The following is a 14,853-nucleotide window of genomic DNA, read 5'->3' as shown; positions in this document are numbered from 1 at the left end:
CTTTATATTTAATTTATATGAGAGACTTTTTATGATATTTAATCCAGCACTGCTTATAACAATTTGATATTTATATATATTATATGGTGGTTGCTAGCGCTGTTTAATAATTTGTATAAATGTTAAAGTGCAATTTTAAAAAAACAACATTCTTTCATTCAGTGAATGTACAAAGTTTTTTCTATGAATATTCTCATCGGAAAATCAGTACGTGAATGGCCAGCATAAGGCTCAGTTCACTTTTGATCTGTTTCTGCAGTGATTTTTGCTGTGCAATTTGAGTTTTGCATTTGTTATGCCTTTGGCCAATTTGTTGTTGGGCAAATTAAAAAATTCAAATCACAGCAAAAAAAAAAAAAGACCATGCACTAAATGCTTTTCTGCAGCTTCTCCATTGAAGTCTATTGAACCAAAAAAAGCACTGTTTTGTGTTAAAAGTTTTTGACCCTTTCCAAATATGCTGAAAAAAAGCATAGATGTGAACGTGTTTCATAGGAAGCCATGTTAAATGAACTGTAGTGTGTTTCTGCAAAAAGCACCAAAAAGCACATAGGTGTGAACTAGGCCTAAGACGTTTAGTAGCTTTTTTTTTTTTTTCCAATCACCTGTCATTATGGGGTTTAAAAAAAAAATAAAATAAATAAAAAATTACCCCTTTATAGTACAAAAGAGCAGAACTCGCTACTATAAGGGGTTAATTTATACTGTGAAACAGTGAAAGTAACAATATATTACTTATATCATATATAGAATAAATACACCCAGAATTAGGATATATGGGTTTTTTAACTAGGAGTTAGACATTAAGCTATATGAAGGATGGAAGCTGAGACTCTTTCACTGATATAATCATTTTAAATATAATGCACAATACTGGTAAAAGTTTACTTTAAATGTTATGGAAAGCCTTATATTACCTCCAGTCCATCAGCCTCCACCTTCTCTGGGTTCAGATGCTGATATTTCCTGCACAGAGTCTTTAAAGTGATTTTTTTTTTTTTTTTTTTTTTTTTTTTTTAAACATGTTATACTTGCCTGCTCTGTGTAATAGTTTTTCACAGACCAGCCCTTATTCTCCTTTTCTGGAGTCCCCCACTGACACTTCTGGCTGGTCCTGCCTTCAGAATGCCCCAATAGCAAGCTGCAAAGTATAGTATAGAATGCCCCTATAGCAAAGTAAAAAAAAAAAAAAACTTCTGCCACTCACTTCCTGCCCAGGACTACATGTCCCATGAGGCATTGCTCCTCACACATTCACAAGTTCTCAGGCACTGAGCTTAGTTTTTAACCACTTACCGCCCGATATAGCAAAATGACATCAGCAAAGTGGTTGCACTATCCTGACTGGGCGTCATACGACGTCCAGCAGGATAGACCGCTCTGCGTGCCCCCTACACTAGTAGAGCTTTTTCTTTTATGCATGTCTTCCTTGGAGCCATTTATAGAGGAAAAAGGCACAAGCTTTATTCAGAGGAATCTATTGCCATTTAATCTTTTAGCATGATTGCCCACACCATGCAAATGGGGGCCATATACATGTGGACAGTGTCCATCTGATGGGAGCAGTGTTAAATGTTCACATTGGTGGTGGATTTTTTGGTGATAGAATCATCCTCCATTCACAGGATTTACTTTATTGGATGATGCACTGAATTAAGTGTTTTTTTTTTTTAACCACTTAAGCCCCAGAGGATTTTCCTGCTCAAAGACCAGGGCCTATTTTGCGATTCGGCACTTCGTGACTTTAACGGCCAATTGCGTGGTAATGCGACGCTGTACCCAAATTAAATTGACGTCCTTTTTTTCCAGATTTTTGGTGGTATCTGATCACCTGTGCGATTTTTATTTTTTGTGCTATAAACAAAAAAAAAAAAAAAAAAAAAAAAAAAAAAAAAAGAGCGTCAATTTTGAAAAAAACATTTTTCACATTTTTTTATATGAAATTCCCCAAAAAAAAACGCAAAAAAAAATCAAAATTTTTTAACATTGTAGGCCAATTTGTTTTCTGCTACATTTTTTTTTTTTTTAACCAAAATCGCAATAAACGTATTTTGATTGGTTTGCGCAAAAGTTATTGCGTTTACTAACAAAGGGAAAGATGCCATTTTTATTTATTTTTTTTAACTAGTAATGGCGGCGATATGCAATTTTTTTTTTGCGGGACTGCGACATTGCAGCGGACAGATCGGACCCCTGACTAACATTTGACACTTTTGGGGGTACCACTGACATTACTACAGTAATCAGTGCTATACATATGCACTGTTACTGTAAAAATGACACTGGCAGGGAAGGGGTTAACTTTTTTAGTGATCAAGGGGTTAAGTGTGTCCTTAGGGGCGTGATTCTAACTGTAAAGGGGCGTGGCTTGTGACGTAACCACAGAAACATACGATCCTACATAGCAGGATCGCATGATTTCTGCAGTTACACCAGGGAGAATGATAGACGGCTTTGTTTACATCAGCCGCCTGCCTTTTTCCCTCTCCAGCGGGAGATCACGAGTGGCCGGCGGACATCGGAGCCACCGGTATCTCGCGCGGGGCAGTCAGGGACCGGGCGGCACGCGCTCGCCCCCTGCAGGCTCCTGGGCGAGCGACGTAGTACTACGTCGCTTTGCCCAGAAGGGGCTGACTGCCACAGTAAATATACTGTGGGCGGTCAGCAAGCGGTTAACGGGACTGTGCAATATTAAGTACTTTTGGACTTACATTTATCAATATTTGTGCTTTTACACACACATACAGGGAGTGCAGAATTATTAGGCAAATGAGTATTTTTGAGGATTAATTTTATTATTGAACAACCACCATGTTCTCAATGAACCCAAAAAACTCATCAAAAGCTGACTATTTTTGGAAGTAGTTTTTAGTTTGTTTTTAGTTTTAGCTATTTTAGGGGGATATCTGTGTGTGCAGGTGACTATTACTGTGCATAATTATTAGGCAACTTAACAAAAATCAAATATACAGTATACCCATTTCAATTATTTTTACCAGTGAAACCAATATAACATCTCAACATTCACAAATATACATTTCTGACATTCAAAAACAAAACAAAAACAAATCCGTGACCAATATAGCCACCTTTCTTTGCAAGGACACTCAAAAGCCTGCCATCCATGGATTCTGTCAGTGTTTTGATCTGTTCACCATCAACATTGCGTGCAGCAGCAACCACAGCCTCCCAGACACTGTTCAGAGAGGTGTACTGTTTTCCCTCCTTGTAAATCTCACATTTGATGATGGACCCCAGGTTCTCAATGGGGTTCAGATCAGGTGAACAAGGAGGCCATGTCATTAGCTTTTCTTCTTTTATACCCTGTCTTGCCAGCCACGCTGTGGAGTACTTGGACGCGTGTGATGGGGCATTGTCCTGCATGAAAATCATGTTTTTCTTGAAGGATGCAGACTTCTTCCTGAAGAAGGTGTCTTCCAGAAACTGGCAGTAGGACTGGGAGTTGAGCTTGACTCCATCCTCAACCCGAAAAGGCCCCACAAGCTCATCTTTGATGGAACCAGCCCAAACCAGTACTCCACCTCGCTGGCATCTGAGTCGGACTGGAGCTCTCTGCCTTTACCAATCCAGCCACGGGCCCATCCATCTGGCCCATCAAGACTCACTCTCATTTCATCAGTCCATAAAACCTTTGAAAAATCAGTCTTGAGATATTTCTTGGCCCAGTCTTGACGTTTCAGCTTGTGTGTCTTGTTCAGTGGTGGTCGTCTTTCAGCCTTTCTTACCTTGGCCATGTCTCTGAGTATTGCACACCTTGTGCTTTTGGGCACTCCAGTGATGTTGCAGCTCTGAAATATGGCCAAACTGGTGGCAAGTGGCATCTTGGCAGCTGCACGCTTGACTTTTCTCAGTTCATGGGCTGTTATTTTGCACCTTGGTTTTTCCACACGCTTCTTGCGACCCTGTTGACTATTTTGAATGAAATGCTTGATTGTTCGATGATCACGCTTCAGAAGCTTTGCAATTTTAAGAGTGCTGCATCCCTCTGCAAGATATCTCACTATTTTTGACTTTTCTGAGCCTGTCAAGTCCTTCTTTTGACCCATTTTGCCCAAGGAAAGGAAGTTGCCTAATAATTATGAACACCTGATATAGGGTGTTTATGTCATTAGACCACACCCCTTCTCATTACAGAGATGCACATCACCTAATATGCTTAATTGGTAGTAGGCATTCGAGCCTATACAGCTTGGAGTAAGACAACATGCACAAAGAGGATGATGTGGTCAAAATACTCATTTGCCTAATAATTCTGCACTCCCTGTATACGAGAATATATATATATATATATATATACATACATATATATATATATACATATATATATATATATACATACATATATATATATATACATATATATATATACATATATATATATATATATACATATATATATATACATATATATATATACATATATATACATATATATATATATATATATATATACACACACACACACACATATACATATACACACACACACACACACACACACACACACATATATATATATATATACACACACACACACACACACACACACACACACATATATATATATATATATATATATATATACACACACACACACACACACATACATACATATACACACACATACATACATACATACATACATACATACATACATACACATATACCCACGTATACATATATATGCATATATTATACATATATACACACATACATACAGTACAGACCAAAGTTTTGGACACCTCATTCAAAAGAGTTTTCTTTATTTTCATAACTATGAAAATTGTAGAGTCACACTTCAAGAGGTAGTCACCTGAAATGGTCTTCCAACAGTCTTGAAGGAGTTCCCAGAGATGCTTAGCACTTGTTGGCCCTTTTGCCTTCACTCTGTGCGGTCCAGCTCACCCCAAACCATCTCGATTGGGTTCAGGTCAGGTGACTGTGGAGGCCAGGTCATCTGGCGCAGCACTCCATCACTCTCCTTCTTGGTCAAATAGCCCTTACACAGCCTGGGAGGTGGGTTTGGGGTCATTGTCCTGTTGAAAAATAAATGATGGTCCAACTAAACGCAAACCAGGTGGAATAGCATGCCGCTGCAAGATGCTGTGGTAGCCATGCTGGTTCAGTATGCCTACAATTTTGAATAAATCCCCAACAGTGTCACCAGCAAAGCACCCCCACACCATCACACCTCCTCCTCCTCCTCCATGCTTCACGGTGGGAACCAGGCATGTAGAGTCCATCCGTTCACCTTTTCTGCATCGCACAAAGACACGGTGGTTGGAACCAAAGATCTCAAATTTGGACTCATCAGACCAAAGCACAGATTTCCACTGGTCTAATGTCCATTCCTTGTGTTCTTTAGCCCAAACAAGTCTCTTCTGCTTGTTGCCTTTCTTTAGCAGTGGTTTCCTAGCAGATGTTCTACCATGAAGGCCTGATTCACACAGTCTTGTCTTAACAGTTGTTCTAGAGATGTGTCTGCTGCTAGAACTCCGTGTGCCATTGACCCAGTCTCAAATCTGAGCTGCTGTTAACCTGCGATTTCTGAGGCTGGTGACTCGGATGAACTTATCCTCCGCAGCAGAGGTGACTCTTGGTCTTCCTTTCCTGGGGCGGTCCGCATGTGAGACAGTTTCTTTGCAGCGCTTGATGGTTTTTGTGACTGCACTTGGGGACACTTTCAAAGTTTTCCCAATTTTTCGGACTGACTGATCTTCATTTCTTAAAGTAATGATGGCCACTCGTTTTCCTGTACTTAGCTGCTTTTTCTTGCCATTATACAAATTCTAACAGTCTATTCAGTAGGACTATCAGCTGTATATCCACCTGACTTCTGACCAACACAACTGATGGTCCCAACCCCATTTATAAGGCAAGAAAATCACACTTCTTAAACCTGACAGGGCACACCTGTGAAGTGAAAACCATTTCAGGTGACTACCTCTTGAAGTGTGACACTACAATTTTCGTAGTCATGAAAATAAAGAAAAAACTCTTTGAATGAGAAGGTGTGTCCAAACTTTTGGTCTGTACTGTATATGTATACATATACATACACACACGCATCGTCTGCACAGCCATCTTGGTAGATCACACTCAGAGTGAAAAAAAAAAAAGTGGAAAATGCAGAGCGACGTCAATATTGGATTCCCTTTATTGGAGATAAAAACAGCACCCACTTAAATGTTAAATAAAGAACGTCAAGCCAGGTACTAGACAACTACACCAGCCTGTATATGTTCATAGCAAGCACCAGTGGGGTGAAGAGGAAAGCCATATGCTGCCCAATGTTAAGTAACTGATGGGAACGAGAATGACAAGCAGCCTTCAAGAACCGAGAGTAAGAACCGGAGCAGCAGCACTGAAACAGTACAAGCCGGCAGCTCTGCAGCAAGATCAACCAGCACACTAGCCTGTGATGAGAGGGGACACTGGGGAAATGCATTTCCAGCCCAATATCCCTCTTTGTCAAGCCAAGAGAGCGTCAGAGGAATAAGTAAATTTAAAAAGTATATAATAGCAAAAATACATGGCAAAGCTTCATTTGAGTTCGGGTCCATTTAAATCCCATAGGCTCCATTCATACTTGTGTGACTTATCACACAAAACTTTGTACATCAAAGTCCTATGACAAGTCCTTCTCCATGTTTTCCAATGATAACCATTGATATAAGTGCAACTTAAAGTTGCAGCAAGTTCAAAGAAGTTCATGCGCTACATTGGTCCAACTTTCATTCAATGTTAACCCTCAAAAGTTGCATGAAAGTCCTACCAGAATGTTATACAATGCAACAGTTGTTCATTATCACTGGTCAAAACCAAAGTCATATCAAAGTTGCACTCCAAAGTCAGTGCAACATTGGAGTTGTACAAGTGTGAATAGAGCCTTATAGACAACCTACCTTCGGCTAATACTTACCCTTTCCATGCTCCTCCTCAGTTTTGTTTGACTGCTGAAGCCTTGAATAAAAGCAAAATTAAACCCAACCAGTTTTAAATAAAACACCACCTCACAATCCTCCCATTAAGGTCCTTGTTTATGCACTTTACTTTGTAAAGGGGTGAAAACGTCCCACATTTATGCTCCTTCATGCTAACCCTACTACATGAACCCCTAATGGAGACTACAGGAAGCCATGCAGACACATTGTGCAGTTGTCACTTGAAGGTAACCAGTACAGAGCGAGTTCATGTAGTGTGGACAGGAGGTGGCTGACAGAGGTTGGAGGATAGCCACAGCACTGGGATTGTAAAGAATTGTGGAAATTGTCTGATACAGTGCATACTTAGGACTAATTGATGACCTGTTACTTTAGGCAAATGATCCCCAAACAGTAACCCTTTGCTTGCCTTTATTCAGCCATTTGGGCACTAGAACACGCACTGAGGCCCTATTGCTCCCTTTGATACCAGTAGTGGGGCATAATTCCAGCCACTGACAAGGATGGTGCACTATTCTTCCCACTGTGTGGGATGCATATTAACCCAAAAGATCAAAAATGGTACATATTGCAGCTTACCAGTCCACAGATGTAGTGGCTGCATTAGTTTTTCTTTTAGGATTCCCACTTTATTTTTACCTGGTGATCCTGTCGGGTTACACATTAGGGTGAATACGCTCACTCACTATTCTACTCTATGGAGGAGCAGTGTTGTCACCCTAGGACAAGAATTGTGTTAGGATACTAAAGGGCGCACTAACAGCCACATGATAATGTACTGTGTGACAAAAAATAAAAAAAAAAAACACACAGAAAATATGGTCAGATGTAAGATACAGAAGCAAATATTCTAAGAAACAATCATATGGACTATCCACATACTTTCTTTGCTGCCAAAATGATCTGTGTCTTTCCACATCAGTGGGATTCGAATACCTGCAAAAAAAAAAAAAAAAAAAAAGGCAGACAATGAGACATTATGGTTATTTGGGAAATTGTACATTCATTGCGTTTAAAAAAGGCAGCCTACTTCAAACCAGCAGGATCTACATCAAGCAATTACAGAAAACAGGATTACTAAAAGCTTGATGTAGAGTGGTCATCCATTAAGCCTATTCACAATCTTTCATAGAAAGATTTCAGAAGGAAATAGAAGATAAATAATATTTACATAAAAAGGTAAACAACTGCTGTATTGCAAGACACTGGATGATCCCTAACTAGGGTGAAATAATAAATGTGGATGTAGTGTCAAGGGTAAAAATATGGAAAAAAGAGCTCCTAAGTATCAATCATTTCAGAAAAGGATATAGATACACACACCACACACACACAGTATCTCACAGAAGTGAGTACACCCCTCAAGATTTTGTAAATATTTTATTATAGCTTTATGTGACAACACTGAAGAAATGACACTTTGCTACAATGTAAAGTAGTGAGTGTACAGCTTTTATAACTGTGTAAGTTTGCTGTCCCCTCAAAATAACACAGCCAATGTCTAAATCACTGGCAACAAAAGTGAGTACACCCCTAAGTGAAAATGTTCAAATTGGGCCCAATTAGCCATTTTCCCTCCCCGCTGTCATGTGACTCGCTAGTGTTACAAGGTCTCAGGTGTGAATGGGGAGCAGGTGTGTTAAATTTGGTGTTATCGCTCTCACTCTCTCATACTGGTCATTGGAAGTTCAACATGGCACAGAACTCTTGAGAATCTGAAAAAAAAAGAATGGTTGCTGAAACTGAGCTGCAGCATGGTGGCCATGACCATACAGCAGTTTAACAGAACAGGTTCCACTCAGAACAGGCCTCACCATGGTCGACCAAAGAAGTTACATGCACATACTCAGCGTCATATCCAGAGGTTGTCTTTGGGAAATAGATGTACGAGTGCTGCCAGAATTGCTGCAGAGGATGAGGGGGGGGGGGGGGTAATCAGCATGTCAGTACTCAGACCATACGCCGCACACTGCATCAAATTGGTCGTCCCAGAAGGAAGCTTCTTCTAAGCTTCGTCTAAAGATGCACAAGAAAGCCCACAGTTTACTGGAACCATGTCCTGCAGTCTGATTAGACCAAAATAAAAAATTATTTAGTTCAGATGGTGTCAGCATGTGTGGTGAGGAGTACAAAGACAAGTGTGTCTTGCCTACAGACAAGCATGGTGGTGGGAGTGTCATTGTCTGGGGCTGCATGAGTGCTGCTGGCATTGGGGAGCTACAGTTCATTGAGGGAACCATAAATGCCAACATGAAGGATCATTCTCTCCCTTCAGAGACTGGGCCGCAGGGAAGTATTCCAACATAACGACCCCAAACACACCTCCAAGGATGACCACTGCCTTGCTAAAGAAGCTAAGGGTAAAGGTGATGGGATGTCCAAGCATTTCTCATGACCTAAACCATATAGAGCATCTATCGGGCATCCTAAAATGTAAGGTGGAGGAGTGCAAGGTCTCCAACATCCACCAGCTCTGATGTTGTCATGGAGGAGGGGAAGAGGACTTCAGTGGCAACCTGTGAAGCTCTGGTGAAATCCATGCCCAAGAAGGTTAAGACCGGGCTAGAAAATAATGGAGGCCACGCATAATATTGACACTTTGGGCCCAATTTGGACATTTCACTTAGGGGTGTACTCACTTTTGTTGCCAGCAGATTAGACATTAATGACTATGTGTTGAGTATTTTGAGGGGACAGTAAATTTACACTGTTATATAAGCTGTACACTCACTACCTTACATTGTAGCAGCGTCATTTCTTGAGTTGTCCCACATGAAAAGATAATAAAATAATTTACACAAATGTGAGGGGTGTACACACACACACACACACACACACACACACACACACAAAATGGGGAGATACCAAGACATCAGCAGAGGCTCAGACTCAACTGCAGAGAAAGCTCTCTAGCAGTGATTAAGTATCTCCAATTTCCTCCAATTGTAATGCTTTGTTGGCAGGACTACCTATGAATAAAGTTTTTTTCATACTCCCCTGTATGCACTGCTTCCTCCACTGCAGCTGCTTTGAGCTGCACGTGCATAGCTGTCATCAATCAGTTTAGGGTGTCTAATTTTTTGTCTCTGCACATATGATTATCTTCCTGTACAATACCCATGGTAAAAAGTCAGCTGAGCAAAACAAACTGGATAGAAAGGAGGTGACCACACTCCAAAAAGTGAAAGATCCAAAATGCTTTATTAAAAATCCATAAAAACCAAGTGCACAGACAAGCACAGATCAACTAGTAGGGAACATTGAATAAATATAAGGAACACAGTGTTCACAAAATAAAAGGTTGGGACTTTAAATGAGGTGTGGCCAGTACGCACATAATGATTTTTTTGATGGTACATATACTTTCGCTGGTAAGCATGAAAAGGCATATGATCAACATCATGTGTTTATTAACAAATAAAATAGCAATAAGCATAAGTACAATAGATACAACCGGTCAGGGGGGACATAAACAATATACAATTAGGTATTATTGTAAAACCATAATGAGTTGTAGGAAACGACAGAAATAATGATATACCAAAAAACATAATATAACAACAACATATTGATTGGATGCATGCTGAAATGGATAGTAGATATACGTGGCCTGTAAAGCTCAACGCGTTTCGTGAAAAAATGTATTTCACTTCATCAGGAGCAGGCAGATCTAAAAAAGTAATAGGACAAAAATGACATGGCATCCAATAAAAAGATATATTGGAGAATAAGTAGGGGAAATGACTTATAATGGGGTAATGATTATCAGTGAGGCTGTAGGTCACCCATAATTTCGTCTGGAAGGGAACTGAGGGAGCACAAAGTACTCCGTACAAAGGCACAAAGTCCACAAACATAGCGTGGGTTGTCATATAGGGTCACAGGCTATGGTGGTCAGGTATGGCTCTATTAAGAGAAATTACATGATAATGGGTGTAAGAATAAATATAAAGTTGTATTATTATAAGTATGAAGATATAATAGACCCAAGACCACCAGTGTAGGAAGTGAACCGCGATTATACAGCTAAGGCCGAATAACCAAAGAGGTGAGGTGTTGGACAGCAAAGAATCATTATGTGTGTACTGGCCACACCTCATTTAAAGTCCCAACCTTTTATTTTGTGAACACTATGTGTTCCTTATATTTATTCAATATAACAGGGATGGAGACTCTACAGCAGGAGTCTCATCTAAAGTCCCAATTTCCTTTTCCCTAGTCCCCCTTCCCCCCCCCCATGTTTTCCTTTATTCCCAATTCATTATATAGACACAGGGATGGAGGTGTGTTACCAGTTTACTTTATTCATTTATACTTTATTCCTATACATTCGTCTTATTTTTCATTTATCCATTTATATTTTTCCCCCCTTTCCTAAATAGTTTATTTATATGGGGATTTCCCCATCCAAGTATCCTTTCATACAGTTACTCTCCCAATAATCGTGGTCACTGGGGCAGAGTGGGTCATTCCCATGTCGTCCTTTGGGAACTGCGATGTGCTCCGGCCGTTTCCGTCCCCCTCTCCCCCTCCCCGATCTGTTGGCCGGGAGGGGGGCGGGGGGCGCGGTCGCGGCGCATCTGCGCCACGACCTTCCGTGCAGAGCATGACGTCATTTCCTGGCGTCGGCGTCTCTGCACGTGATTCTCCACCCGCGTTCATATGTGGGACGCCATCCTTGGCCCCGGTGGGGTCCCGAGATTGTGAACTGCCCGTGATGCTGGGAGCCATTTCTGCCTCCGCCATTGTACAGGTCCACAACCGTGCACCCATTTATATCACCTCCACCTTTTAGGTTTTTATTTTACACTGGTTGATCTACTTCAAGTTGCTTTATTCCCTTTTTCACTTTGGTGGTCACTCAGGTTTTCTGGTTTCCTTTTTCTTTTTCTCTATCACCAATTTGATGGTGATTCACCCCCCTCCGTTTGTCCATATGTACATCTAATTCCCAACTTTGGATATCACTTTCATACGCATCTTGGCTGTAAGGTTCTTTGCTGTCCAACACCTCACCTATTTGGTTATTCGGCCTTAGCTGTATAATCGCGGTTCACTTCCTACACTGGTGGTCTTGGGTCTATTATATCTTCATACTTATATTATTATAACTTTATATTTATTCTTACACCCATTATCATGTAATTTCTCTTAATAGAGCCATACCTGACCACCATAGCCTGTGACCCTATATGACAACCCACGCTATGTTTGTGGACTTTGTGCCTTTGGCTTTGTGGGGAGTACTTTGTGCTCCCTCAGTTCCCTTCCAGACGAAATTTTGGGTGACCTACAGCCTCACTGATAATCATTACCCCATTGTAAGTCATTTTCCCTACTTATTCTCCAATATATCTTTTTATTAAATGCCATGTCATTTTTGTCCTATTACTTTTTTAGATCTGCCTGCTCCTGATGAAGTGAAATACATTTTTTCACGAAACGCGTTGAGCTTTACAGGCCACGTATATCTACTATCCATTTCAGCATGCATCCAATCAATATGTTGTTGTTATATTATATGTTTTTTGGTATATCATTATTTCTGTCGTTTCCTACAACTCATTATGGTTTTACAATAATACCTAATTGTATATTGTTTATGTCCCCCCCGACCGATTGTATCTATTGTACTTATGCTTATTGCTATTTTATTTGTTAACACATGATGTTGATCATATGCCTTTTCATGCTTACCAGCGAAAGTATATGTACTATCAAGAAATTATGTGCGTACTGGCCACACCTCATTTAAAGTCCCAACCTTTTATTTTGTGAACACTATGTGTTCCTTATATTTATTCAATATAACAGGGATGGAGACTCTACAGCAGGAGTCTCATCTAAAGTCCCAATTTCCTTTAATTTTTCCTTTTCCCTAGTCCCCCTTCCCCCCCCCCCCATGTTTTCCTTTATTCCCAATTCATTAAGTAGGGAACATTGACATGTTTCATGCAGGAATGATCTAATCTTAACCATAACCATTCGGCACATTCCTAAGTAAAAAGCATTAATGGTATACTCCAATTAAAAATGCAAAAATATTTGCTGTAGCGAGATGGCTGCTGGCATAAATTAGTATTATACCCAACTTACAATCAGTCACCTAAAAAGGTTGTGCAGTGCCAAGAAAAAAATAGAAATGACAAACAATCCAGTAAAAGAATATTGTTTACAATATGATAAAAACGTCAAATCCTCTCTTTCCCATAAATAAGACAAATTCATACATAAAGTCCCATAACAAAAATGTGCATTTGTTATTTAGCCCCCCTGAGTCAGTACTTTGTAGAACCATCTTTCAATGCAATTACAGCTTCAAGTCTTTTTTGGGATGTCTCTACCAGCTTTGCACATCTAAAAAGAGTGGAATTTTTGCCCATTCTTTGCAAAATAGCTCAAGCTCTGTCAGATTGGAAGGAGAACGTCTGAACAGCAATTTTCAAGTCTTACCACAGATTCTCAATAGGATTTAGGTCTTTACTTTGACAGGGCTATTCTCACACATGAATATGCTTTGATCATTCTAAACCATTCCATTGTAGCTCTGGCTGTATATTTAGGGTCCTTGTCCTGCTGGAATGTGAACTTCTGTCCCAGTCTCAAGTCTTTTGCAGACAGGTTTTGTTCCAAGATTGTCCTGTATTTGGCTCCATCCATCTTCCCATCAACTCTGATCAGCATCCCTGTCTCTACTGAAGAAAAGCATCCCCACATGATTCTGCCACCACCAGATTTCATGGTGGAGATGGTGTGTTCAGGATGATGTGCAGTGTAAGTTTTTCGCCACACACACACACAGCATTTTGGTTTTAGGTGGGAAAGTTCAAATTTAGGTCTCATCCGACCAGAGCACCTTCTTCCACATGTTTGCTGTGTCCCCACATGGCTTCTCACAAACTGCAAACAGGATTTCTTATGGCTTTCTTCCATAAAAAGGCCAAAATTTGTGGCATGCATAACTAATAGTTGTCCTGTGGACAAATTCTCCCACCTGTGCTGTGGATCTCTGCAGCTCCTCCAGAGTTACCATGGGCCTCTTGGCTGCTTCTCAAAATTAATACTCTAATTGCCCAGCCTGTCAGTTTAGGAGGACGGCCGTGTCTTGGTAGGTTTGCAGTTGTGCCATACTTTCCATTTTTGGATGATAGATTGAACAGTGCTCTGTGAGATGTTTAAAGTTTGGGATATTTTTTTCTAACCTAACCCCGCTTCTCCACAATTTTTTTCTGACCTGTCTGGTGTGTTCCTTGGCCTTCATATTGCTGTTTGTTCACTAAGGCTCTCTAACCAACTCTAGGGCTTCACAGAACAGCTGTATTTATACTGAGATTAAATTACACACAGGTAGACTTTATTTTTCTATTTTGGACGTGGCTGTACAGCAACCAGAAGTAATATGAGAAACCGGAAAAGCCATTCCAGCAAGAATCGGTCGGGTCAGATACCAGCCTTTGGCCTTGTGTCCACTAACCACAGGATGCGATGTGGATGTTTATATATGGATTAATGGGAGTGTAAAGATTGAAGAATTTTAAAATAAACTTGCGTCAAACCTATTACACTTCTGAAGCTCTCCTCTTTCTTCCCAAATATATGAGCTGTTTGATTCACCATTTATGAGTTGGAGATCGCTCCAGATGATCTGTTAACCCTTTGGGGTAAACAGCCTATTTGTCAAATATGAGGCAAATTGATCTGGTGAGTCTAAAGCCAATTAGAAATTGGTGGCACCTTCTCACGTGGTGCAGTGTGAATATCTAGTAAAGTCACATTACTGGAATACCATGGAAATGCACCTTTGATGAAGATTTGCACTTTATGAACTTTTTAATTTGATTTCACTGCTATTGCACTTCAGTTTCATTAGTTTAAGCACATGTACTTA

General features: G+C 40.2%; 1 protein-coding gene across 1 annotated transcript in view; it reads right to left on the bottom strand.

Moving 5' to 3' along the window:
• The window catches only part of RTKN2 (rhotekin 2), a gene marked incomplete at its 5' end in the record, with an annotated part of 154,299 nt that overhangs the window by 111,162 nt on the left and 28,284 nt on the right, over positions 1-14,853 (bottom strand). The window contains one exon of the mRNA XM_082268252.1: positions 7,848-7,901. Coding sequence (XP_082124378.1) covers positions 7,848-7,901 — 54 coding nt within the window. The remainder of the gene's footprint in view (positions 1-7,847; positions 7,902-14,853) is intronic.

Source organism: Pelophylax lessonae (assembly GCF_965119305.1).
Source record: "Pelophylax lessonae genome assembly, chromosome: 9".
Classification (NCBI taxonomy): domain Eukaryota; kingdom Metazoa; phylum Chordata; class Amphibia; order Anura; family Ranidae; genus Pelophylax; species Pelophylax lessonae.
Note: the sequence above shows the minus strand (reverse complement) of the source record. Positions and strands in the feature narration are given on the sequence as shown.